This window comes from Schistocerca piceifrons, chromosome 2 (genome assembly GCF_021461385.2).
Source record: "Schistocerca piceifrons isolate TAMUIC-IGC-003096 chromosome 2, iqSchPice1.1, whole genome shotgun sequence".
In the NCBI taxonomy this organism is placed as follows: domain Eukaryota; kingdom Metazoa; phylum Arthropoda; class Insecta; order Orthoptera; family Acrididae; genus Schistocerca; species Schistocerca piceifrons.
The window spans coordinates 976,194,561-976,222,289 of record NC_060139.1 but is presented as its reverse complement, the minus strand read 5'-3'; the positions used below and the strand labels follow the sequence as shown (position 1 = coordinate 976,222,289).

The 27,729-nt window shown below is 39.6% G+C and overlaps 1 protein-coding gene and 1 non-coding gene across 2 annotated transcripts in view; one reads left to right on the top strand and one right to left on the bottom strand.

Moving 5' to 3' along the window:
* The window catches only part of LOC124776527 (probable ATP-dependent RNA helicase DDX46), a 172,942-nt gene that overhangs the window by 93,690 nt on the left and 51,523 nt on the right, over positions 1-27,729 (bottom strand). Inside the window, exons 7-8 of the mRNA XM_047251554.1 lie at positions 20,800-20,976; positions 5,794-5,979 (exon numbers count right to left, since the gene is read on the bottom strand). Coding sequence (XP_047107510.1) covers positions 5,794-5,979; positions 20,800-20,976 — 363 coding nt within the window. The remainder of the gene's footprint in view (positions 1-5,793; positions 5,980-20,799; positions 20,977-27,729) is intronic.
* Trnal-caa lies at positions 2,630-2,705 on the top strand. Its single transcript has one exon. It is a non-coding gene; the product is annotated as a tRNA-Leu (tRNA).

Sequence of the window (27,729 nt, the reverse complement as noted above, 5' to 3'; positions counted from 1 at the left end):
GTGATTTCATTAGTGATTCCTGTACGATAATCTACAGTGCAGGAATACTGCCTGGTCAACATGGCATGGGGTTGATTCCTAGAAGAAACTGAGCAAAAAAGATTGAGAACACATGTCATGTAAATAACATAATATTGGTGGCGAAGATCAATGAAGACCTATGGACATGACTACTGTACAAGAGTACTTTCCAACATTAAACTGTGAAGAGAACAACTTCCAGAACCATGCAAGTGTATTGATGATGCAATGAAATCAATAGCTGACAAGGACAATGTGGTTATTATGGGAAATTTCAATGCTGTCATCACCACATCATCACAAGTTGCCATTTTTATTGCTGAGCGTCATGATCCCATGGAGCAAGTGTCTCCATCCCAGACAGTTACCAGCTTCTCTTAGAGCCAGCTGAAGAGGTAGTCCAAAGACCTTTATTTGATCTATACACCTACTAGCTGCTTTCCCCCTCAGTCTCTTTCTGCCGATATTTTCTTCCATGATTATTTTCTCTACATTCTCCATATCTTCTCACAATATGGCCAAATAAAAGGAAAATGTTTTGTCAGAGATGAGAAGAAAGGCCCCAGGAAATATTCAGTAGCTCATTAATGGACACATTTGTTCTTCTTTTGGTCTATTTTATGTGCAACAACATATGTCAGCACAAAAGTTCAAATGCATCAGTACAATGCTTATCTCTTGCTTCGAAGGCCATATTTTGCAACTACAAAAGAAGACGGAAAACACGAGTGTTTCAACAAGGTGGACCTTACTGCTGTTCATTATCGTTCTATTCTGCCAGATCTTTGTGAGCTGCTTCTTCTTAGCCAATCATCCTAGCATCATCCATCTTCTTATCTCATCTTCACAGCTTCCTGTGTCGCAGGTGGTTCAACCGAGATAGATGAAAGAACACACATAACTTCCAGTTCCTTTAATCAAGCTGTGAGCTGAATCTGTGCTCCTCTGTCAATCATCATGATTTCGTACTTGCTGAGACTGATGTCTAATCAATGTGACAGACTAATGTCCTTTACTTTTGTTAGTAGCTCAGCAAGTGCATCTTTGCTGCTGGCTACAAGCACTGTGCCACCAGCAAATCAGAGGTTGTTAAAATACTTCCACCTATTGAGATGCCTTTAACCCAACCATTAAACTCAGACAGAATAGGAACAGACCAGGAAAGAGAAACAGCTGAGGCGAATAGCAAGTAGATCTTTGTGAACAGTATGCTATGGTAATGACTAGTGCCACATTTAAAATGCCTTTGAGAAGAAAAAATAAAATCAGGATTTAATATCCAACCGACAATGAGGTCATTAGAGGCAGACCACAAACTGATTGTTTCACAGATGGGGAAGGAAATCAGCACTCCTCTCTCAAAAGAACCTTCTCAGCGTTTACCTGGTGTGGTTTAGGGAAATCATGGAAAAGGTACACCTGGATGGCTGGGCACAGATTTGAACAGACAAGCTCCCAAATGCGAGTCCAGAGTGTGAAGCACTGTGCCACCTCACTTAGTCCTATGAGAAGAAGCCGTACACAAGAAATCCCAGTGATGTACAAAGATACCAATACTGTCTACACATTGGTCAAAGCTAGGTATGGAAATAAAATCAAATTAAGCCACCCTAGTTCTGAAATAGACCGTGACCATGCACTTGAAAAAGCAAATTGCAATTTGGAATTTAAAAAGACAGTAAGAACGAACAAAGTAAAAATTGCAAAATGAACAAACAAAAACAGAAATGAATTCATGGGAACAGTTATATGGACTGGCATGGAACAAGGAATCCTCAAGGAAACAAAAAGAACTTTAGGAAACAGGCAACCAGAACCAAGACAATATTGGATTACTGAAGAAATACTCAACCTCATATAGCAATTAAACCAGTATAAGAGGATAAATACAGAAGAAAGCCATATGCAGTACACAATAATAAAGAATGTCATTGTAACAAAATGTAAACAGGCCAAAGAATAAGGGGCAAAGGAAGTTACATGGCGTATAGAGACTGATGTAGGAGTAGTAACAGACGAAGCGTTAGTTTGATAAAATCACTGCAATACAAACCTAAAACAAGAACTACTGTGATAAATGATAATGGACAACTTATTGACAATGAAGATATCACAGAATGCTGGAAGGAATATCTTGCTAGACTTGTACTATGATGAGAGAGTTTTGGAAATCACAGACTATCTAGAACCTGAGCAGATGCTGAAAGAAAATAATAAAGGTCTGATGATCACAGCAGAAGAATCTGATCCAGCACCTCAGCAACTGAAGGACAAGAAAGCAACAGTACAACACCATATATCAGCAGAAATTCTGAAGGGATCCAAGATGAAATTGTCATTCTGCACTGTGAAACTTCCTGGCAGATTAAAACTGTGCGCCAGACTGAAACACAAAGTCAGGACTTTGCCTTTCATAAGAAACTGCTCCACCGACTGAGCTACCCAAGCGCATGTTTCGCTGCAGAGTGATAATTTAATTCTGGAAATATCCTCCAGGTTGTGGCTTCCAGGAGTGCTAGTCCTTCATTTTTTGCAGGAGAACTCCTGTGATTTTTGGAAGCTGACAAGGTACTGGCACAAGCAAAGCTCTGAGGACAGGTCGTGAGTTGTGCTTGGGTAGCTCAGTTGGTAGAGCACTTGCCCTCAAAAGGCAAAGGTCCTGAGTTCGAGTCTCAGCCAACACACAGTTTTAATTTGCCAAGAAGTTTCTGTAAAATGCATCAACCACATTGTTCAATGTAATTAAGATCAGCATTAGAAAGAAAACTGAACACTGTAAATCTCAGGTTCAGTTTGGTTTCTCATCCAGAAAGACAGCTAGAGAAGCTCTCCTAGCAGTAGGAATTATTCTACACAGAAGACAGAGTGGTAACAGGAAGACATACATTGCATTCATAGACATGGAGAACGCTTTCAATAATGTAAAACTGGAGGCAGTTCTTTAAAAACATGAAGTACATAGGAATGCACTGGAGAAACAGAAGACTCATTCTACTCAAAACCAAAGCACAAAGACATGGAAATGTAAAGACTGCATCCATTAGAAGGGGTGTGAGATAAGGTTGCACACTAGCCCCATACTTAGTCAACATGTTCATTGAAGAGGCTCTATACAAATTTAGGCAAAAGCATCAAAATCAATGCGGCAAAAATTCATTGTGTTAGAGTATAAGATGGCATTGCATATTGCAGATTCTGAAAAGGAACTAAATAAAATGCTGCAAGTTTTAGCACCAAGACAAAAAGAAGTACAACAGAAGCCGAAAACTTCAAAAACCAAAGTAGTAATTCTCATGTTCAGGGTTCACGGTCATGTATATTTTTTTAAAGGACATCATATTTGCCACTGACTGCAGAAATGATTTATATCACAATTGAAATTTTCAAGAGGTAATGCAAAAGCTCATGCCACGCCACATGTCAGACTTTAAACTCCTCTGACATGTGTTAATGTCATCATCAAAATTAGGCCTTTCACTGTAGAAATACCATAACTTCAGACAAGTGCGAAGCTATGCGAATGAAGGTCATTAGCATTAATGTATCTTTGCATCAATGGCCTTAGTCCTCATAGCTTTGCACTTGTCTGCTGTTATGGTATTTCTGCAGTGAAAGAGCTTATTTTTGACGATAATGTGTATACATGTTGGAGCATTTTAAAATCTGATGTGCTGAAGCAAAATCTTTTGCAGCACCACTTGAAAATGGTCCAAACACTTATATTGCAATTGTGAAATAACTAATGGTTGTTAAGAAATCTAATGAAAAGACCCAAAAAACATTGAGATTGATGATGACACCATACAACTTTGAGTCAGTTCTGCTATAGTTTGACTCACAAAAGATGGTGGTGGAGTTTAGTCCTATACTGCACACCTACGTCACTTATTCTCCGACAGCCAATGAGCATTCAGTAGTGATCTGAGTGCTCTGCTGTGAATGCCGTAACTAATGTGAGCATTAAATGTGATCATAGCAAGTTGTTTACTGAATTTCGATTCCATTTTGCTGATTGTGGTGGTAACTGCACAAGCAAGTAAGAGACATGCAGGATATACACTTTCTTCGTGCAGAAAGCAAGTGCACATGTGTACCACAACTGAAGCTTGGAATTGGAAACAACGCAATTCCCGCAATGCCTCAACATGCGCAAACCACTATCGTTAGTGCATACCGCTATCGTTAGTGCATACCACTGTCATTCGTGCATCGGACTATACTTAGTAAAATTGTCACTTAAGAAAATAGATGCGCTGTGCAAATCAGAAGAAGTGTCCTTGCTAAATAGGCTTTCAGTAAGAAGAAACAACCTCTGACAAAAAGAACTAGGAAATAATTCATCAAAACAGTTGTCTGGAGTTTTTTGTTATATGGCTGTGAAACATGGGTCCTGATGAAGTAGGATATGCAATGCCTGGAAGCACTGGACATGTGGCTGTGGAAAAGAAGTTGGAAACAGAAAAGGTCAAATGAGCAGAAATAGATTAAATACGGAAATTGATCACTGCCATAAAAAAGTGGAAAATAAAATCATCAGCTATATGACATGTCACAATGAATTTTTGCTCATCACTACTGAAAGGAAAGGTTTTAGGAAAGAAAGGAAGAGGAAGGCTACGGAAGAATATTGTGGATTCTGAGATGGATGGACTCAAAAATCAAATAGTATACTGACTTGAAATGTTCAGCAGAGGAGTGACAAATGTGCTTGCAGTGACAGCCTTTAGAAGCTGAGGATGCCATAAATAACAAAGTTCAGTTGTACAGTCTCACTCCCAACCTCACACAAAGGCAGTGGCTTTAAGTGTAATTTAAAAGCAAAAACATACACAAACACATGGCATGAAACATAATCAACTGTTACAAGCAATGTTTGTCACCAAATCACAACTGGCATTTAAGGGCTACAGTAGGCAACATATTATCAAAGACTGTGGTATTCAGCTTTATGTACTTAGCTAAAACCGAGGAATTCTGCAGGGGAAAAAAGAGAAAGATAGAGAGAGAGAGAGAGAGAGAGAGAGAGAGAGAGAGAGAGAAACTGCAACAACAAAAGTGGTGCAGTGATAATCCTGGTAAATGAACAAGGAGACTGATTTGATTTCTGATTTTTACTGCATTCCTACAGTACACAATACTCAACTACCATTCCTGAAAATCTCATTGAGCATATAATGGCACACACAATCTCTTGTGATGGATGTTGAAGTTGCAAAAAAAATAGTGTAGAACAACATCAAAATGTTGGCCTGGATACTAGTTCAGCCAAATTCATCACAGAACTTTTTTATTTACAAATTATGTTTTCTGCAAGGGTACACAATACATAATGTTCCCTTCGTTTTATGTGTCATATTTACACTGATTAACAGCAACATGCAAAGAGCTATTCTTTATAATCACAGTAAGTGTCAACATATGGTAACAGAGTTCAAACTCTTGCATTTTAGAAAATTTTCATTAAGACTTCACTTCATTTTGTACTTTCTAAAATTTTCAAAATCCTCATTTTTTAAAAAGAGAACCATTTATCTATATGATGAAAGATCTGAAGAAGTTGCTTATTTAATGTTATGTACAGAAACCACATTATGGTTGCACTAAAATTTTAAAAATCTAGATTCACATCTGTCCAACATTTTAACCACACATATCATCCGAAAACTGAAAACTGACCTTTAGACTTTTGACCGATTACTCATTTTAAAACGTACAGAAAGCAATCTTAGATGAAAATAAAATGGTAAATGCTAGTATGTGTGCCAGTATTACCTCTTTATAAGCTTCAACCTCTTCTTGCGTCATTCTGGTGATCTCTGGCACTTCGACATAAAAGTTTTTCCGAAAAGGTGTATATTCCACATTAGTATGATCTATTTTTGCAAGTTCTTTCTTCTGTTTGTTGGCTATGCCAGCTGCAGTAGCATTTAAGTCTTCCTCCTCTTCTTCTGAAGAATACTGTAAATAATAATAATAATAATAATAATAATAATAATAATAATAATAATAATAATAATCAGGAAACGCCAAGCCAAATTTTATACACATATCTACAGGATGGAAGACTGCAGAACAGCAAGGTAACTTTTCAATATTATAACAAAGAGTAAATACGGCAAAGAATGGCTGAAAGAAATCCACAGGGATCTGCAGCAGAACAACATATAAAAAAAATTTTAAAAAATAAAAAAAAATAAATTAAAAAAATCTCAAAGACCGCACTGAGTGCTGGAATAAAATCACAAGTGTGAAGTTCAAGGAAAGAACATCTCACCAGCCTGGTAAAAAAATGGACAGAAGAACGGAAGAAAGAGCATTCTGAGAGGATTAAGAGTTTTTGGGAAGCAAAGAGGAAATAGTCCGGAGTTGAAATTATGCATTCGAGTTCAATCGCTCTCCTAAAGGGGCACAATTGTTATAATAATAATAATAATAAAATAATAATAACTGTAGTAGTTAGAACACTATGTGTTGACAATTAAGTGGAATACAATAAAGAGAAAAAGCAAAACAAAAGCACTTCAAAAATGTTTTAATTTTGAGGCAAAAGGCAGAAGGTTGTTTGCTTAGTTGGTTGGCTATCTAGCAAGCTATTTGTCTCATTAATCATAAAAATGTAAAAGTAAACACCACTTTTAAGGATTAGGCCTTAGGGCTGTTTTGACTGCTGCCTACGAGGAAGTATAATGAGCAATTCATGATCATGCAACATGTATTCACAGACCTCCCCACCTCAGAAAAAACCTGATGTTATACCAAGAACTGAACCCAAAGCTTCAGCAATAAAGGCAGCAACACTAACAATTTGTCTATACAGGTGGCCCTTGTTAATCATGTTCATGATAATCAACTATTATGTAGAATGCATTGATGTTTTTCGATTACACTACATGCAATATATCTTTCAAGTGTTTTTACAGTGGATTGTATCACTTGTCAACAGATTTTTCTATAAAATAGCACTCTTAATACCCATCTGACCATTTACAAAACTGCATAAATAGTAAGCATTTTAAAGTACGCATGCCTTCACTTCTTTCTTTGTAATGTTAAGACTGGATAAGTGATAGAGTAAACCATTTTACCTCATTTTAACACAATTGGGTACATAAAAAATACACCACCAAGCAACAGCAGGAGAACACACATGTAGACGTACTGAAGTTTGCAAGCTTTTTGAGCCAGTGGCTCATTCTTCTGGCAGTAGGGTTGAAGGGGGAGGAAGAGGGGTGAAGGAAAAGGACAGGTGCGGATTAGGAAATGCGGAGGATTCAGAAAAACTGCTCAGAACCCAAGTCAGGGGAGACTTACTGGATGGGATGAGGATGGAAGACTGATTGTTGGGGACTACAGAGGAGGTGAGATTTGAAAACCTGAGAGGTGGAAGATATGGTAATACACAAGACAGAGATTACTGCCAAAACATCGCACATGAGTTAAAAAGGTCAGTGAAGGAAGGAGTGGTTACTGAGAAGAAATGCTGACATCAAAGAAATGAACATAAATTAAGCGCAGGTGGATGGTGAGAACCAGGGTCATGCTGTATAACCAGTTCCCACTCACGGAGTTCTGAGAAGCTAGTGCCTGGGGGAAGAATCCAATTGGCATGTGTGGGGAAACAGGCACTGAGGTCATGACTGCCACACTGTAGGGCAAGTTCTGCAACAGAATATTGCTTGTTGCCAGTATACACTCTCTGCCTATGACCGTTCATCCTAACTGATACCCTGGTGGTAGTCATTCCACACTACATCAAAATTGTAAACAACATTCCTCTGGTTTGGACCCAAGTGGAAGGCTTAAACCAGAGGCTCAGACGATTCTGCGGAGATCTAGGGTGCAAATTTCTCGACCTCCGCTATTGGGTGGAGAAATATAGGGTCCCCCTGAATAGGTCAGGCGTGCAATACACGCCGGAAGCGGCTACAAGGGTAGCGGAGTACGTGTGGAGTGCACATGTGGGTTTTTTAGGTTAGAGAATTCCCTCCCTAGTCCCAACAAGACGCCTCCTGAGATGCGGCAAGGTAGGAGTAGGCAAAATGCAACAGGGAATAACAATATTAATGTGCTAATAGTAAACTGCAGGAGCATCTATAGAAAGGTCCCAGAACTGCTCTCATTAATAAACGGTCACAACGCCCATATAGTACTAGGGACAGAAAGTTGGCTGAAACCAGATGTAAACAGTAATGAAATCCTAAACTCAGATTGGAATGTATACCACAGAGACAGGCTGGACAGTGAAGGGGGAGGCGTGTTTATAGTGATAAGATGTGCAATAGTATCGAAGGAAATTGACGGAGATCCGAAATGTGAAATAATTTGAGTGAAGGTCACGGTTAAAGCAGGTTCAGACATGGTAATTGGATGTCTCTATAGGCCCCCTGGCTCAGCTGCTGTCGTGGCTGAGCACCTGAAGGATAATTTGGATAATATTTCGAGTAGATTTCCCCACCATGTTATAGTTCTGGGTGGAGATTTTAATTTGCCGGATATAGACTGGGAGACTCAAACGTTCATAACGGGTAGCAGGGACAAAGAATCCAGAGAAATTTTTTTAAGTGCTTTATCTGAAAACTACCTTGAGCAGTTAAACAGAGAACCTTCTGGTAACAAACAGCCCCGAACTATTTGAAACAGTTAACGCAGAACAGGGAATCAGCGATCATAAAGCGGTTACTGCATCGATGATTTCAGCCACAAATAGAAATATTAAAAAAGATAGGAAGATTTTTCTCTTTAGCAAAAGTGACAAAAAGCAGATTACAGAGTACCTGACGGCTCAACACAAAAGTTTTGTCTCAAGTACAGATAGTGTGGTGTCACCGCCAGACACCACACTTGCTAGGTGGTAGCTTAAATCGGCCGCGGTCCATTTAGTACATGTCGGACCCGCGTGTCGCCACTGTATGATCGCAGACCGAGCGCCACCACAAGGCAGGTCTCGAGATACGAAATAGACTCGCCCCAGTTGTACGACGACTTTGCTAGCGACTACACTGACGAAGCCTTTCTCTCATTTGCCGAGAGACAGTTAGAATAGCCTTCAGCTAAGTTCATGACTACGACCTAGCAAGGCGCCCTTAACCGTATCTGAAGATAGTCTTATTTGTATTATCAAGAGCGATGTACCACAAGGATCGAATAAAGTTAAGTATTCGAGGAGCTGCATACTTTTCTTATTAGCATTCAATACTTATCCTGTTCCAGAATTCACGCCCGTCTGCGTTAGATTTCGGCATCCTCTATCTACAAGGTGTTGGCACATTTGCCAACACATCAGATAGTGTTGAGGATCAGTGGACAAAGTTCAAAACCATCGTACAACATGCTTTAGATGAGTATGTGCCAAGCAAGATCGTAAGAGATGGAAAAGAGCCACCGTGGTACAACAAACTGCTGCGGAAGCAAAGGGAACTCCACAGCAAACATAATCATAGCCAAAGCCTTGCAGACAAACAAAAATTACGCGAAGCAAAATGTAGTGTGAGGAGGGCTATGCGAGAGGCGTTCAATGAATTCGAAAGTAAAGTTCTATGTACTGACTTGGCAGAAAATCCTAAGAAATTATGGTCTTATGTCAAAGCGGTAGGTGGGTAAAACAAAACGTCCAGACACTCTGTGACCAAAATGGTACTGAAACAGAGGATGACAGACTAAAGGCCGAAATACTAAATGTCTTTTTCCAAAGCTGTTTCACAGAGGAAGACTGCACTGTAGTTCCTTCTCTAGATTGTCGCACAGATGACAAAATGGTAGATATCGAAATAGACGACAGAGGGATAGAGAAACAATTAAAATCACTCAAAAGAGGAAAGGCCACTGGACCTGATGGGATACCAGTTCGATTTTACACAGAGTATGCGAAGGAACTTGACCCTCTTCTTGCAGCGGTGTACCGTAGGTCTCTAGAAAAGCGTAGCGTTCCAAAGGATTGGAAAAGGGCACAGGTCATCCCCATTTTCAAGAAGGGACGTCGAACAGATGTGCAGAATTTTAGAACTATATCTCTAACATCGATCAGTTGTAGAATTTTGGAACACATATTATGTTCGAGAATAATGACTTTTCTGGAGTCTAGAAATCTATTCTGTAGGAATCAGCATGGGTTTCGAAAAAGACTGTTGTGTGAAACCCAGCTCGCGCTATTTGTCCACGAGACTCAGAGAGCCATAGACACGGGTTCACAGGTAGATGCCGTGTTTCTTGACTTCCGCAAGGCGTTCGATACAGTTCCCCACAGTCATTTAACAAACAAAGTAAGAGCATATGGACTATCAGACCAATTGTGTGATTGGATTGAAGAGTTCCTAGATAACAGAACGCAGCATGTCATTCTCAATGGAGAGAAGTCTTCCGAAGTAAGAGTGATTTCAGGTGTGCCGCAGGGGAGTGTCATAGGACTGTTGCTATTCACAATATACATAAATGACCCTGTGGATGACATCGGAAGTTCACTGAGGCTTTTTGCAGATGATGCTGTGGCGTATCCAGAGGTTGTAACAATGGAAAATTGTACTGAAATGCAGGAGGATCTGCAACGAACTGACGCATGGTGCAGGGAATGGAGATGAATGCAACGATTTTTAAAAATATCATGAAGTTTTTCAGAAATATCGTTAAATTTGCCATTTTCTTGAATAAAAATGTTGTAAATCTGAGGATAGCAATGTTGTCAATATTCATAACTGAGGTTTACTGAGTTTTGAAACTGTATTTTGATTTTTTGTTTACAAGACTGAGGCTGGTATATGATCTGAAAATAACAATTCACTTCCCATGTAAGTATGATGTGAAGTCAAAATAAGCACCAAAAACGGCAAAAAAAAAAAAAAAAAAAAAAAACACCACCAAAATTGGCGAAAAAGGACCAAAATTGGGAAGAAAAATAACACCGAAATTGAAAAAAAGTAACCAAAAAATCAGGAAAAAGGGATCAGCAAAACTGGAAGAAAAGAAGGAACACCAAAACTGGGAAAAAAAAAAGCAACCACCACTTAAGTTGGTAAGAAAATAACAGAGAAACTGGGAAAAAAGGAAATCACACTAAAACATAAAAGAGGTGAAAACTAACACCAAATTTGACATAAAAAAGTCGGTAACACCAAATGTGGCAAAAAAACTTAGCACAGAATCAGGCCAAGCAGACAACACAGAAAGCGACAAAAAAGGTAACATTGTATCTGATATAAAATACCATGAAAACTGATCAAAATTTAACACCCAATTTTGGTTGACAATATCACCAGCTTTGGCAAAACATAGCCCCAATATCGGCGATATTAATACCAATATTGGAAAAAAAATAGCAGTGATATTGTCAAAAAATAACTCCCATGTTGGCAAAAAACACCACCAAAATAGGTAAAAATAACAGAAAAATTAGCTAAAAATAACACCAAAATTAGCTAAAAATAGCATTGTTATTGGCAAATATTAACAAGTTTGACCATACAATAAAATGATTTTTCCTGTCCCTACATATTAGTGATTTAATTGAGTGAAGAATTTTCACAAAAAATTTATTTCTTTTCATTTTGTGTCACTTGAGTATGTTACTATAATCAGAAAGAGCTATTTTAACTTCTTGTCTGGAGTATGGGACAGTATCTACATAAAATAAAAAGTGGGCCCAACACTGATTTCTATGGTACACCAGTAGAAATTACTTCCAAACTGAAGACACTGATTTCATATCCACACTCTCAGAATTAGACTAAAATAACTTTATGACATTTGAGTGCATTAAGTATTAGGATGAACAGGTGTCTCATATTAAATATAACATTGTTGACAAACACAAGGTTGCAAAGGGAGAGAAACTTCTCAAAAGAGATAAGGCTGAAAGTGGATGAACGGTTTCCACGGCAATAAACCATGGCACTGACTAACAAGTGCAGTGTAATTTCTTGATGATTAAGACAGTAGTTAGATGAATGGAAAACTTACTATGGATTTGTTCCTGCCCCTTCTAAACTTCGTAGAAACTTTACAACAGTGCTACAGGACCATCACTTCCAGGAAAATGACAAAGCACTACTTGTAGCACACACTTAATTTTATTTGTATGAAGCTGAAAGTCAATAGTGATTAGATGAAAAAGCCTTATTGTGAGGGTACTGGAAACTGAATAGTTCACTTATGATTTCCTGGAAAGCATACAACGATATTGTTGATTCACAAAACATTTCTTACACCTAATTAATGGATGGAAACACAGATTACTTTAATTGTGATAAGGAGTGGAGAGGGCACACTCACAGATGGCAAAATTACTTCAATCGGTGGTGCGAGAGGAGTGTATTTTTCAGGCAAAACCTCTCATTTCGGTGGACTGTTTTGAAAGAGATTAAAATGAAAGCAGTGTCTTGCAAAAAACAGAAAGACTTTTAAGTGGATGTATTTCAGTGAATCAGAGTAACAGACAGGAAACTACATACTGCATGTAGATGACAACTAAGTAGTATATTGGGTAAGTTATATGTTGTTACCTCCTTGCATTTTTTGCACTTTATATATGATACATGTACATAATGGTCATCAAAATACTCGTCAGGGACTTGTTTATCATTTGATAAAGGTTTATTACCTAATAAAAGCTGCTGATCTAATTGGCACTGGTAACTTTCTGTTTGACTCAACTTTCTGTTTGACTCAAGTTTCATACATCGGAACTGATGTCATTAGAAAGCCTGCAGCTGTCATTCATTATTTAAGTAATGAAACACTCCATCAGTTATGTATTTTTTCATGCTTAGCACAATGCATTTCGAGAGTTTTTTCTCATTGTCAAATGCAAGTATTTGCATAAGTATGTTGTGTGGTGTGTACATTTGTGTTTTCTGTGTATCTTGCAATGTAGTTGTCTTTTTGAGGTTGTCAGGCACTGAACCTCCTCAGTTATATACAAAACCACACACATGCAAACTATCACTCACATTGTTTGTTTGTGTAACATAACAAAAAACAGATACGTAAATACTGAACTTCACAATGAGAATAAATTCTTGAAACACTTTTTGCTCAGCATGAAATGAAATACGTAATTGGTGCTGCGTTTAAACCAAAATCATATGAGCAACAGAAAGCGAATGAAGGTGTCAACCAGTGCTGCAAGTGACCAAATGATGAAACATGCAAAATATGATTTGACAAACGTGTCATGACAATCAAAACAATCAAGAACTGTGCATGTGCAGTAGAGACAGTTTGGAAATGGTTGTGCTTGGTCGTAATATATTTTTTTTTAACGAACCTAGTCACTCCCATTAGCCACCATGCCGAGTAGAACTCAGCAGCGGTAGGAGATATGGCACAAATTGTTCCAACTATTATCTGTTTACTGATTCATCCATTGAGTAGGGTGCCCTGGTGTCAAAAACTTAACCATGTAAGGTTCATAAACACTACTTGATGGCCAACGCCACACCAGGGTCATTTTAAGTCAGTTTTTCTCCACAAACGTTTTTTCATAAAGCGTAAATCGCAGGAAAATTATAAATATGTTGACACAAAATTGGGTGTGAATTAACATTGTGGACACAGGAAAGTTGATAGGAGCAATAGAAACTGTCATACAGCGGGAAAAAGTTAATTCTGGGAATGTAAAAGTGGGGTTGTATTGTAATAAATTTTCTTCAGACAGAGAAGTTTACATCCACAAATCAGCCCATTTAGAAAGCAACGTTCGTGCAAAACTCAGCTTGCACTTTTTTCACAAGATATACTGCAAATTATGGATGAAGGGCAATAGGCAGATTCTATATTTTTAGATTTCTGGAAAGCATTTGACATGGAGCCCCATTGCAGGCTGTTAAAGACGGTACAAGCACGTGGGATAGGTTCACAGATATGTGAGTGGCTTGAACACTTCTTATGTTATAGAATCCCGTATGTTGTCCTCAATGATGAGTGTTAATGAGAGACAAACGTATTGTCAGGAGTGCTCTTGGGAAGTGTGATAGGACTGCTATAATTCTCTACAGACATAAATGATATGGCAGACAGGGTGGGCAGCAATCTGCAGTTGTTTGCTCATGATGCTGTGCTACAAAGTAGGGTGTCGACGTTGAGTGACTGTAGGAGGATACAAGATGAGTTAGAAAAAGCTTCTAGTTGGTGTGACGAATGGCAGCTAGCTCTAAATGAAGATGTGTATGAGTAGGGAAAACCAACTGTTAACGTTTGGATACTGCTTGACACAGCCATGTCGTTTAACTATCTGGGCATAATGTTACAAAGCGATATGAAATGGATGGAGCATGTGATAACTGTTGTAGGGCACATGACTGGTCAGCTTAGGTTTATTGGGAGACTTCTAGGAAACTGTAAGGAGACTGCATATAGGGTACTAGTGCGAGCTATTCTTGGGTACTGCTCAAGTGTTTGGGATTTGTACTATGTCGGATAAAGGAATACATCGAAGCAATTTACAGGCAGGCTGCTAGATTTGTTAGTGGTAGGTTCAAACAACATGCAGATGTTACGGAGATGCTTTGGGAATTCAAATGTGTACCCCTGGAGGGAAGGTGACATACATTTTAAGGAACACTGCTGAGAACATTAACAGGAAACTGACTTCAGAACAATTCTGTTGTCTCCAAAACACATTACGCCTAGGGGAAAGAAAGATAAGATACGAGAAATTATGCCTCATATGGAGGCTTATAGACAATGGTTTTTCCCTCTTTCTGCTTGCGAGTGGAACAAGAAAGGAAATGACTAGTAGTGGCATAGGTTACCCTCCGCCACCTGCCACAAGGGGATTGCGGAGTACTGATGTAGATGTAGATGTAGATGTACATTCTAAAATATTCAATGGTTGTATAAATATCTGCACTGTACATGCAGGAGTTGAGTTCTGTTCTTGCTGTACACTGCTGACAGTAATAAACATTCTTTTATTTCTAAGCGCTGTGCTTCAATGATGATGCAAAACATCTGCTTCACCTTGGCTCCAATTAGGGAGCATCAAAGTCATCACCTACACACACACAGGGACTGGAATACATGCAGTACATCATTCCCAAGATCTGTACATTCAGGAGACAGACAGAGTCCAAAACAGCAGTAAGTCAGTCGCACATCAGGGCATCCGCATCCATCAGTTTTTCTGAGACGTTAGTCAGGACACAATGAAATGGGTGAAAGGATTCAACCGAGAAGCCAAATAATCACACAGGATGACATTATGTTTTGGGAAATGTGTACTTTTACTGGGACGTACAACCCAACAGTGGTTCGAGAACAACGAAGAAACATGCACCAAGCCCTTCTGGTAAAGGATGTCACAATGACAGAGTTCATGAAGTGCTGTTACAAATCGAGGAAATGCAACAGAAAAAGTCAGATGAAAGAGATATGACCACCTGCTGAATGTGGTCACCATGCCTGTTGTGGAAGACTACCTTGATCTTGCCTCTCTTGTGGCAAAACATGTGCTGCATCATTTGAGAGATACAGAGGCGAGCGAGTGTGCCAGGAATTACCCGCTACTAGCACCACATCATCATAACGCGTCTCTGCGTAGCATACAAGTATTGCACCATAATTTAAAGATGTAATTAAACTAGCTTTTTCAAACTGTCATCATATGTTTCAGTATATTAATGTTTCATTTGTTAGATCTCAGAATGATCAGATGAATATGTTTCCGTAAACATATCTTTTTAAATAAAAACAAGTGGCACTAAGTAATAAAGCTAGAAACCACAAATTGTTCAGAATGTGCATATGTATGTCGCAATCAACAGTGACAAGTCTCAACTTAATTAGAGCAATATATTGGTCAAAATTGATGTTTTTATGAAAAAATGAAGGCACAAAATATTAAGAGTCAGAAAGATGAAAATTCATATGAAGCTTAAGTTTGATATAAAAACATTGCCTATGTGACCACATTAAGCTACCTCTGATAGTTTTCAAGTAATTTACTAACAGCTACATCTGGAACAAAAACGTCCTTATTTGTAATAAACTAAGTATCATTTATATTAACGATGGAAAGTTCTGATTACAGCACTTGATAACATCCATTAAATAATGAAGATATGAAGTTTCAAGACTTTGATGTAAATAACAATCAATACAAGGTCTCCTAAAGATGTATTACTGAGGTCATGTTCTACTGTCGGTTCCATTCTAAAAATTTTTGCTGGCCTAGTTTAAATGCAGTCAAGCTAAAACTTTCTCTGTACCTAAAGCCAACTTAATTCCATTCATATAAAAATTATGAAGATTGTAGATTGATACACAACAGAGTCGTAAAATAATGTCTGCTGCGCCCATAAATAAATACAGCCTGAGAGCCAGTGAAGCACACACTTCGCACCGAGCTATCACTCTGCCCACATCAGTCAATGCTGGCTTTGTTCCATAAAAACATGGGAGAACTGCTGGATATCAATAACGTCCTGCCATGATATTTCGGCGCAGAGTCTTCTGGCCATCTTCAGGTGAGTGCCACTGTAATAGTACTAGTGAGTACGTGCTGAGCTCCGCTATTTAAAGCCATACTGAGGTGACATTGCGCATGCGCTGCTCAGCGTGCGCGTTCATAACGGCTCCGTGCACTGCGCCTCGCACCCTCCACTGTGAAAGCCTGGCATATTGGTATCAGGTCGATTTCCATCTTTATGCAGATAACTACGTCGACTACGAAGTTTCTCTATAACAGGATTCCAAGCAGAGTTTAGCTGATAAACGTTATCTCGATTGATGAGAGTCTCGTTGTCAGACAATCTTATTTCCACAGATTCATTGATAATCGAGCTCCAAAAGTTTGATGTATGGGCCAAAATTTTTGTGTCATCGTAATTCATGGAATGTTCTGTGGAAATACAATGTTCGGCGATTGCGGACTTGGTGGGTTGGAGAAGGCGAGTATGCCGTTGGTGTGCTGGCTTACACGCTGCCTCGGGTGACATCACAGCCAGGCTGCAACTAAGCCCGTGTTTTCAGTACAAATAGGAAGTGAACTTGTGAGGACTCTACACTGTCCTGGATCACTTAGATTTATGGAAGTAACTGTTTGTGTGCTGCCCATAATGTTAACAAAATCCTGTGTAAGTGGTGAGATTATTTTCCACTTTTGTGGTGAGCAATTAACTTTGTTTATTAGAAGTCAGGGCGAAAGACCATTTAGTGGGAACTTACCATAAGGGTCGCCTCTGAACTGCTCATAGTGTTGTTTACGATGGAGACATTATCATTATTATTATTATTATTATTATTATTACTATTATCATCATCATCATCATCATCATCAGGAATATTACCATGTTGCGCGTGTGAAATTTTATCAAATGTATGAATTAGTTAGAACTCAGAACTTTCATTTACAATCATAGTTCCTGATCCCATTGAGTAGATAGATACAAAAAGCATTTCTTTCAGTGAGCAAAAGAAGAATGTGGAGTTGCAGACTGGAAACTATGGTCAGTATGTCCTCCATCACTTTCTGGCTGACTGCCAAAATAGTTTTCAGGCTCTTGTAAAAGACAGAGACGAATGAACAGATACAATATTTCTTACTAAAATTAACCCCCTGCCCCACAAACTCAGATGTTAGATAGTAAGAGAAGAGATAAAGCAGTGTACGCCAGCCAGAAATATTGGACCAAGAAAACAAAAGAGAGCAGCCTTGAATGTCAACCAAATACGTCAGGAGGTAACAAAGACTGTGGAAGAAGAGGAGTAGCAAGTTTTAGCAGCAATCTCTGTGATCAGCCGAACATGCCAGGAAAAACGGACTCTGCCAACTCACACTTTGATCACACAAAAACTCAGCAAACAGCCAACGCAGGTACAACAAACTCCTCCACCAAGTAAAATATTCCCTAGAAGAACAGACACAGAAAACATCATCCACCATAACAGTCCCATTCATGCCAGTTAACTGCAGAAGATTATTATCAACCTATGGGCCGAAGCTCATCTCCATACTCTGGACTAGGCCACTCCCCAACAAACTGTATCCATTTCCCATCACTGTACAGAGGTACCAGCCACCTACCTAGCTGTCAAATTCAGGAAAACTAAGCAAGGCAACCATCTGGACGGGAGATGAAAATTGTCCATGAACGACAGTTATCAAATGACAAAAACATCTCATCAGCATCATCATCGACAGCCAACTAGTCCGGGCACTAGCCAACTCAAGAGCTTCATTTTCAGTAATGTCGTAAGTTAAAGAAGGCTAAGTTCTGTGGTATGAAAGTAACTGTGCAGAAGGTCGTAAATGGGAAATATGTATCACAACACTAACTAGCAAATTCAGAATGCAGTCATTCAAATATGTATTTTAACATAATGTAGTCATGTTATTCTTGGATGGGACAACTTGCAAGCATCACAAGCCATCTGAGCTCATGGGAGATCCTGCCTGCAGCAGCATTTTTCCATGGAACCAGGATCAATCTTTTGGGGAGGTTCCCGAAGACAATGAATAAGAACTGATACATTATAGTCTGCACTGATTATTTCACTCCCTATACTGTCACCAAAGCTGTGTTGACTGCCGAAGCTCTGGAACTTGCTAAGTTGCTTGTAGCAGACATAATTTTGCAGCATGGAGCACCCCATGTGATGATCTCTGATCATGAAAAAGTTATCCAGTCAACACTAGTATCTGAGGTAATTTCACACTGTGACATCACCCACAATGTGACAACTGCGTACCATCCACATACAAAGGGCCTTACAGAATGCTCTAATGAGGCACTGGTAGATATGCCTTTGATGCATGTTAATATGTAACAGAGAGATTGGGATACAATGTTGCCCAACATGACATCTGCATATAATCAAGACATTGCAGGCTTCACACCAAATGTGAGGCCTAAACGACAGGTCTCTGGAGACACAAGAGAAGGACTGAGAGCACTACAATGATAAGCACCAACCAGTGAAATGCAGTCCCGGAACTTGGTTTCGATTTTTACATCTGTGCCGAAAGCAGGACTATCAGAAAAGTTAGTAAAGCACTACTTTGGGCCTTGTTCACATCTTTCATCTCTTGTCAAACATGATGTATGAAGTTGAGGACAAATGCACAGACACTCAGTCCTTATGCACAGATCAATGATGGGAGGTTCAAGAAAACTGAAGACCTATTCAATGAGCTCGAAGCTTCGGCTGATGAAGCTGCGTTCAATGCTCTTCATAGTGAAGATGTGACAACAAGACCAGCCGGTGCTACCATACAGAGGACCATTGACAAAATCCAAATCCAGAGCACTGCAGTTGGCTCCACTGAGAATTTCTGAAACAGTGAGTCACTCACTATTTCTCTAGGAGAAGAAGCAATGTCATGAACTACAGAATATACAATGTGGCATAATGGTTAGCATTGGTGGTTGGTGTGCTTCAGGTTGCCAGTTAAAACACAACTGACAGTAATTATTTGTTATTTCATACTTATTGTTTCTGGAATGTTCTTGGTATATCTCATGTTCGTAATGTTTGTATATTATGGAGTATTTGATGTTTGTATAAATATCATAATCTGGAGTATTTGATGGTTGTATGAACAGCTGCACACTCTGTGTATGAGATGAGTTCTACTCTGGCGTTAAGCTGATGTCAGTAATGAACTTGCTTTCAATCCTAAATGCTGTGATTCTTTGATGACTAACTCTGGGTCCAGACGAGATTACAGTTTAGATGTGGCAATGTACAATACTATGACCTTAGTGAACACACATTATTACCAATGTTGCAAGAAAAAGCAACTGATTGTATCTAGCTGTATTACAAGAATAAAAACACTGATAATAGTTTTACACTCTTATTATAAGAGTTGCAGAAATTTTGGAACTGGAACACATTATGAATTGTATTACAGTAGTTCCAAGCAGACTTGTGAAGAAATGAATTACAGACAACTGCTGTTTTCGAAGGAGAGAACTTCTGTAACTACACTAAATTAACCACTTCAGCTTGCCATACATTCAGGGTGTCTGCAGATCTCATACTGGGTGTTGATGTGACAGTTGAGTGAAGAATGGGCATGGCACACAATACCAGAGAACTGGTTGAATAGTTAGGCTATGTCTGTCAATAGTAAATAATACAAGAACCTACTGACTGGTTAGTTGCATCCATTTTTTCACCTACAACACTCCAACACAGTTTGTAGCTTTTGTCAGACAATTTGTCAACCCACTACCCCTAATTGCGTTAACAGTTCAAGTAACACTCCATGGACAGAATAGTGCTTGTGTGTAAATCTTCCTTCCCACTCTCAGGTGATCTGAACTCTATTCTGCTGAGCTCACGGGAGTGTCGTTTAGCAAAATGTGTGTCTTGGACCCAGCTCTGAGCATTCTTCATGAGTTATGGGTGGCCCAATCTTCATGAGTTATCGGTGGCACCTGATCTCTTATGGATCAGGAAATCTCCTTTGAAATATCGCCATTATCACTGTCATTAGGGCAAAAGGGGACACTACATTCTGCTACATAAATCCATTTAATTTAGTTGTTCTTGAGTGTATTATTAGCATGTAAATAAATCAGAACTGTACATTAGTTGTTCTGCAAATAAGTACCAAACTCTTATCTTCTTACAAAAATGAACTAATGGGGAAGGATTCAAAGGAGAATCCACAACAATCCATTTTAAGCTGATGCAATCTGTGATGAAGTTAATCAAATTGATTGAATAAATAATCAAACTACAATCAATTAGAATCAAGTGATTCATATTTATGAATGTCCCTGGACTGCTTAAGATAAAAATAAAAAAATATATCTTGAAAAAACCATTACTCCTACTTGCCTCTAAGCCATCTTGATTCTGTTCTATCAACTCTCCCTTCTTTTTGTCAACCTTCTTTTTTGCCACACCAGTCATTATGACAACACCTGTGGTGTTGCTGTTAACTACTGTGCCAGGTTTCCCATCTGGTTTTTTGCTGTCTAGTTTATTTACTTTTCTTACTTCTTCTTGAACACCCTGCAAAAACAAAAGTAGAATAAGTGTCATACAACACTTAAACAACCAACCATAAGTTCTTAGTACTAAATCACAGCTGATATTGCATTACTAAAAGCAAGAAAGTTAAACTAAAAACAAGATCACTTTCAAAGGAATACATGAACATAAAGCAAAACTGTTAAAACTTAAAGTGTAGTAAGTGACAAAAGAGAGTATAACAGAAAGAGTTACACAAAAAATGTCTGCAACAGTCGTCTGATTCTAGTAGACATATGAATTGGCAACATTTAATTGCATCACAGTTTACCCACAATCATATTCCCCATTACATGTACTGTGGAGCTACTGGGCTCCTGTGCAGGGAGGAAATAACATATTTTTGCAGAAGCAATGGGATGATATGGGGGAAACACTAAAGGTTTCAATAAGTTGAAAGGGGAGCAGAACAACTGTCCAAAGAAATATGTCAAATAACGGGGAATATGTATGACGAAAAGGAACATAGTAAAACAGAGATACTCCTACAATTTGCAACAACCTATCAAACTTAACATCTTGCCTTTTATTTCACTGTTTGATCTTGAATTTTGGTGTTAACCCCAAAACAAAACAAAACATTGAGCACATACAGGACACGCAGTACTGAAAATAGTACCCAGACGATTTGGACAGGCACTTGTCACAGCTCTCCATGTTGATATTTTTCAGGGTCATGCACAGTGTGCATTCTAAGTAGGCACATAATTCTCTGAGAATGTTTCTGTTTCAAGCAGACCCCCCTCCCCTCCCCCTATTGTATAAAAGGACAAGAATATGTCACAATATTACTCTAGAGCAGAATTTGTTTACAAACTTCGATAACTGAAGTGTGGCTTCCATGCCTTTTAAAGAGATCAAATTGTTCAAGATGCTCTTCATATCTACAAGATGAGCTGTCAACATTCACGCCATGTTCATGATAAAGCAGACCACAGATACTATCAACCTCACATTTTTATTTTATGGTTCACACCTATTTGATGGGCTACTCTGTAAAGCACAGCCAGTGAAAAAATCTATTGCGAACTGTTTCAGAATGCATGGGTAGAGGCAATAAGAAATTATATGTAAGAAATGTAAATTACAAGTCAGTGATACTGGCAGTTTTAAACAGTGTTTTACGTTGGCATAACGGAAACTAAGCACTGAAAACTGGAGACTAAAAGTACCTATACATATACACTTCACTTTGACTTCCAGCCAAACTTAACTTGCATAAGATTGTCATCCTTTGTCTTTTTTTTCTTCTTTGTTCCAGTCCTATTTCTTTCTTTTCTTTCCATCTTTTTCTCTGTCTTTTGCTAACTTCTTATGCCTGATTCTTCTCTTAATTTGTTGTTTTTGCATACTTTTTTTGGCACATTATCTATTATTACCTTTTTTATTTCTCTTTGGCTCACATTTTGTCTTTGTTCTTGACAAATTTTGTTAATTACACTTTATGTTTGTCATTTCCCCCCCCCCCCCCCCCCCCCACTACATATTTGATATTCAGAAAAACTATAGCTCACATCCCTACTCTTGAACTTTAGTTGTCCTTACTTTTGACACCTGTATATAACCTATGCATTTTTCTTCAACTAAGGTTCTAAATGAGCTTCCCTTTGTTCAACACCAGTGTAGTTACATGCAATTTCTCTCTTCATTTAAATGTAACCATTTTTGTGAACTTTAAATTCAAGATTTCATGAGTCAGCGTGCCTCTGTTGTTGTTGTTGCTGCTGCTGCTGTCACTGTTTTAATTTCATCGGCAGTCTTCTGGTCGGTTTGATGTGGCCCAACGCAAACTCATCTCCCATCCCAAACTCTTCACCTCCCAGTAGCACTTACACCCACTGTTCTCAATTATTTGTTGGATATATCCTAATCTCTGACTTCCTCTACAGTTTTAATCCTCTACAGCTTCCTCAAATACCAGTGAAGTTGTTTCTTGATGTCTTAACACACGTCCTATCCTCGTCTCTTCTAATTCTCAGTATTTTCCACATTCCTCTCCTTGCCGATTCTGTGGAGAACCACCACATTTCTTATCTGATCAGTGCACTTATAAACGTCTTTCTACAGCACCAGATATAGAATACTTCAATTCACTTCTTTTTCATTTTTCCCACACTCCATGACTCACTACCATACAATACTGTGCTCCAAATGTACTGGGTGGTTATAATTAAATTGCAGCTACACAAAGAGGTCCAGTGTGGGTCTGCATTAAATCAGGACCAATTTATTCTGGAAAAAAAATTGGTTTCAATTTTGGACACCAGATACAAGAAAGAGTTGTAAAAATGTTTTCATATTTAATGGAACAGGAACAGGATGTGGGCAGAAAGCATCATCCAGGTGATAAAGGCATAATGTTGATTTTATTATCATCCGCTGTTTACACAATTAGTTCAATATGAGCACCAGAGATTTTGGTAAGACGCTGCATACGTAGTGTATATGATCAACAGTTGCTCACAGCAGTTGCGGTGGAATCTGAGTAACATGTTCCTATGTACTTGCCTTCATATCAGATACAGACCAAACATGTTCCTGACAAACACATTCTTTTAGATATCTCCAAGAGTCACATGGATTCGGATCAGGTGATGTTGCAACCCATGGATCTGGAAAACCTCTGGAGATATGTTCGTGGAAGGTCACATTAAGTAGATCTTTTACTGGGCAAACAACATGAGGAGATGCCCATCTTGCATGAAAATAGTGGTTTCCACACAGTTGTGCTCTTCCAAATGTAACACCGAAAATGTGGGATGCATGGTACCTGTTACCGACATATAATTTTTTTTGCTGAATTGTATGTAAATATTTGTAATTTAAATGCTTTCTTTCAATAAGTAAGGACATTACTTCGCTGAATGTGTAAATTTAGGTAGAAGTCTGTTGACATTATCCGTGTTTTACTGTGAACCTTATAAGCTCTGGGAAAAAGCCAAAGGAATTATTATTTGCATCGACTAGCAACGATAATAGCAGTGCTTGTGCGTTGTGAAATCTTTGGGTAGGGAGCTGTTGCATGGACCGCGTGGAGAGAGGGGGACAGATTACAGCACTTGTAGTGAGCAAAAGTGTGGTGTTAACGCTCTCGCAGTAGAGCGTACCATTTCAGCAGCATCATGTACGCGCGCCGGCCAGATGACTAGTAGCAGGAGTAAGGACAGTGGACGGGTGGAAGACGCTGTATTAATTACGATTGCCCATTCCTGTAATTAGCCGTGCTCCACAAGATGCTACCGTCTTCAACAACAGGAGCAGTTCCAGCTACACAGATTCATCGTCAGCTCAGTGTTTCGTCGTATGCCCAGCACTGAAGTAAGACTGTTAATTGGTAGACAGTATTAACATATGTGGCTACGAAGTCTTTCGCGACGTATTTCCTGAGTAAAAATTTCTCGGTGTACATGCCGCGTCAAATCAGGATAAATCTCCAAGCTTTCGACCACTACCTCCATGGTCGTCGTCAGGGCTAAAACTGACTGTCGTGAACTAGCGAGGTTCCCACTTTTATATGCAAATGACGGCTTCTTATTGGCTGGAATACGTCAGCGATATGGCGCGTAGCGAAGTGGTGCCCTCTACTTCCATAGATGTAGTTGCTATCCCGTGTTGCTTGCAGCGCCATCCCTTAAATCAGGAGGTAAAGTGCAAGAAGTTTTTCTCTGTGATTTTTCTTTATCCAGTGCACTCTTCCAAGTGTTGCTAAGTGCATAGCCGTTGTCTCTATTAAAGTTATTATCGCTAAGTCTAATTTCGACTGCTTCCCGGATCACAGAGTCCCAGTAATTCGATGTGTGGGCTATTACTCTGGTTTCTTCAAATAAAATCTTATGCTTGTTAAGCAGGCTATGTTCAGCCACCGCTGATTTTTCCAAATACCTGTATTTCAGGTGGCGTTGGTGCTCGATGCAGCGGTCGGCAACGGTTCTTACAGACTGGCCCATGTAATTCTTGCCGCACTCACAAGGAATAGTATAAATTCCCGGCACTCTTAAGCCGAGACTATCTTTGACTGGTCTCAACATTTCCTTAATTTTCCTAGGTGGTCGGAAAACTGGTTTTATTCCTTGCCTCTTCAGGACTCTGGCTATCTTGCTCGTTGTAGCACCGCAAAAAGGAAGCCGCGCTATGTGTTGGTCCTCTTCTTGTATGTGGCCGGCATCGTGTCTTACTTTCTTGGACAATACTGATTTAATTTCACCGGCAGAATAACCATTCCTCTTGAAAACAGTCGTCAAATGGTTGATCTCGGGACCGAGGTGTTCCTTGTCGGAAATAGTCCTGGCTCTGTGTACTAAAGTATTCAGCATAGCTCTCTTCTGAGACGGATGATGGAAGCTATGGCTTTGCAGATATAAGTCTGTATGGGTTGGCTTCCTGTACACAGAATGGCCCAGTCGTCCATCCGGCTTTCGCTCTACCAACACATCTAAAAAAGGTAACTTCCCTTCCTTCTCTAACTCCAATGTAAATTTTATGTTTGGATGTACACCATTCAGATGTTCGACGAACTGCTGCAGCGTGTCGCTGCCGTGTGGCCAGATTAAAAAAGTATCGTCGACGTATCTATAGAAGCATGATGGGCGAAGGTGAGCACTGCTCAGGGCTCGTTCTTCAAAGTCCTCCATGAAAAAATTCGCTATTGCTGGTGACAGTGGCGAACCCATGGCTGTTCCATCCGTCATTTCATAATAATTTCCACTGTATAAAAAATAAGTGGTCGTCAAGGTATGCCGGAACAACTTCAAAATTTCTGAGGAGAAATGAGCAGACAACAATTGTAATGTGTCATCCACAGGTACTTTGGTGAACAGAGAAACCACATCGGGGCTGACCATGATATCACTTGGGCCTATCTTCATCTGTTTTATGATATCAACAAACATTTTTGAATTTTTAATATGATGTGGGCAGTGACCAACTATAGGCGCCAACAATTTAGTTAAGTGCTTTGCAAGCTTGTACGTAGGAGAGCCAATAGCGCTAACAATCGGTCTCAACGGGACGTTCTCCTTATGAACCTTTGGCAAACCGTACAGTCTTGGTGGCCTAGGTGCTCTCGGCCGTAAGTTGTTCACCAGTTCGGCGGAGAGGCCAGAGTTGTTTTTTTTTTTTTTTTGTTTTTTTTTTGGAGGACAGCACATACCGGGTTCTCAGACGGGATCCCTCATCGGCGCTCGGCAGGAAGACAAGGGAGCTACTAAAAAAACTCTGGCCTCTCCGCCGAACTGGTGAACAACTTACGGCCGAGAGCACCTAGGCCACCAAGACTGTACGGTTTGCCAAAGGTTCATAAGGAGAACGTCCCGTTGAGACCGATTGTTAGCGCTATTGGCTCTCCTACGTACAAGCTTGCAAAGCACTTAACTAAATTGTTGGCGCCTATAGTTGGTCACTGCCCACATCATATTAAAAATTCAAAAATGTTTGTTGATATCATAAAACAGATGAAGATAGGCCCAAGTGATATCATGGTCAGCCTCGACGTGGTTTCTCTGTTCACCAAAGTACCTGTGGATGACACATTACAATTGTTGTCTGCTCATTTCTCCTCAGAAATTTTGAAGTTGTTCCGGCATACCTTGACGACCACTTATTTTTTATACAGTGGAAATTATTATGAAATGACGGATGGAACAGCCATGGGTTCGCCACTGTCACCAGCAATAGCGAATTTTTTCATGGAGGACTTTGAAGAACGAGCCCTGAGCAGTGCTCACCTCCGCCCATCATGCTTCTACAGATACGTCGACGATACTTTTTTAATCTGGCCACACGGCAGCGACACGCTGCAGCAGTTCGTCGAACATCTGAATGGTGCACATCCAAACATAAAATTTACATTGGAGTTAGAGAAGGAAGGGAAGTTACCTTTTTTAGATGTGTTGGTAGAGCGAAAGCCGGATGGACGACTGGGCCATTCTGTGTACAGGAAGCCAACCCATACAGACTTATATCTGCAAAGCCATAGCTTCCATCATCCGTCTCAGAAGAGAGCTATGCTGAATACTTTAGTACACAGAGCCAGGACTATTTCTGACAAGGACCACCTCGGTCCCGAGATCAACCATTTGACGACTGTTTTCAAGAGGAATGGTTATTCTGCCGGTGAAATTAAATCAGTATTGTCCAAGAAAGTAAGACACGATGCTGGCCACATACAAGAAGAGGACCAACACATAGCGCGGCTTCCTTTTTGCGGTGCTACAACGAGCAAGACAGCCAGAGTCCTGAAGAGGCAAGGAATAAAATCAGTTTTCCGACCACCTAGGATAATTAAGGAAATGTTGAGACCAGTCAAAGATAGTCTCGGCTTAAGAGCGCCGGGAATTTATACTATTCCTTGTGAATGCGGCAAGAATTACATGGGCCAGTCTGTAAGAACCGTTGCCGACCGCTGCATCGAGCACCAACGCCACCTGAAATACAGGTATTTGGAAAAATCAGCGGTGGCTGAACATAGCCTGCTTAACAAGCATAAGATTTTATTTGAAGAAACCAGAGTAATAGCCCACACATCGAATTACTGGGACTCTGTGATCCGGGAAGCAGTCGAAATTAGACTTAGCGATAATAACTTTAATAGAGACAACGGCTATGCACTTGGAAGAGTGCACTGGATAAAGAAAAATCGCAGAGAAAAACTTCTTGCACTTTACCTCCTGATTTAAGGGATGGCGCTGCAAGCAACGCGGGATAGCAACTACATCTATGGAAGTAGAGGGCACCACT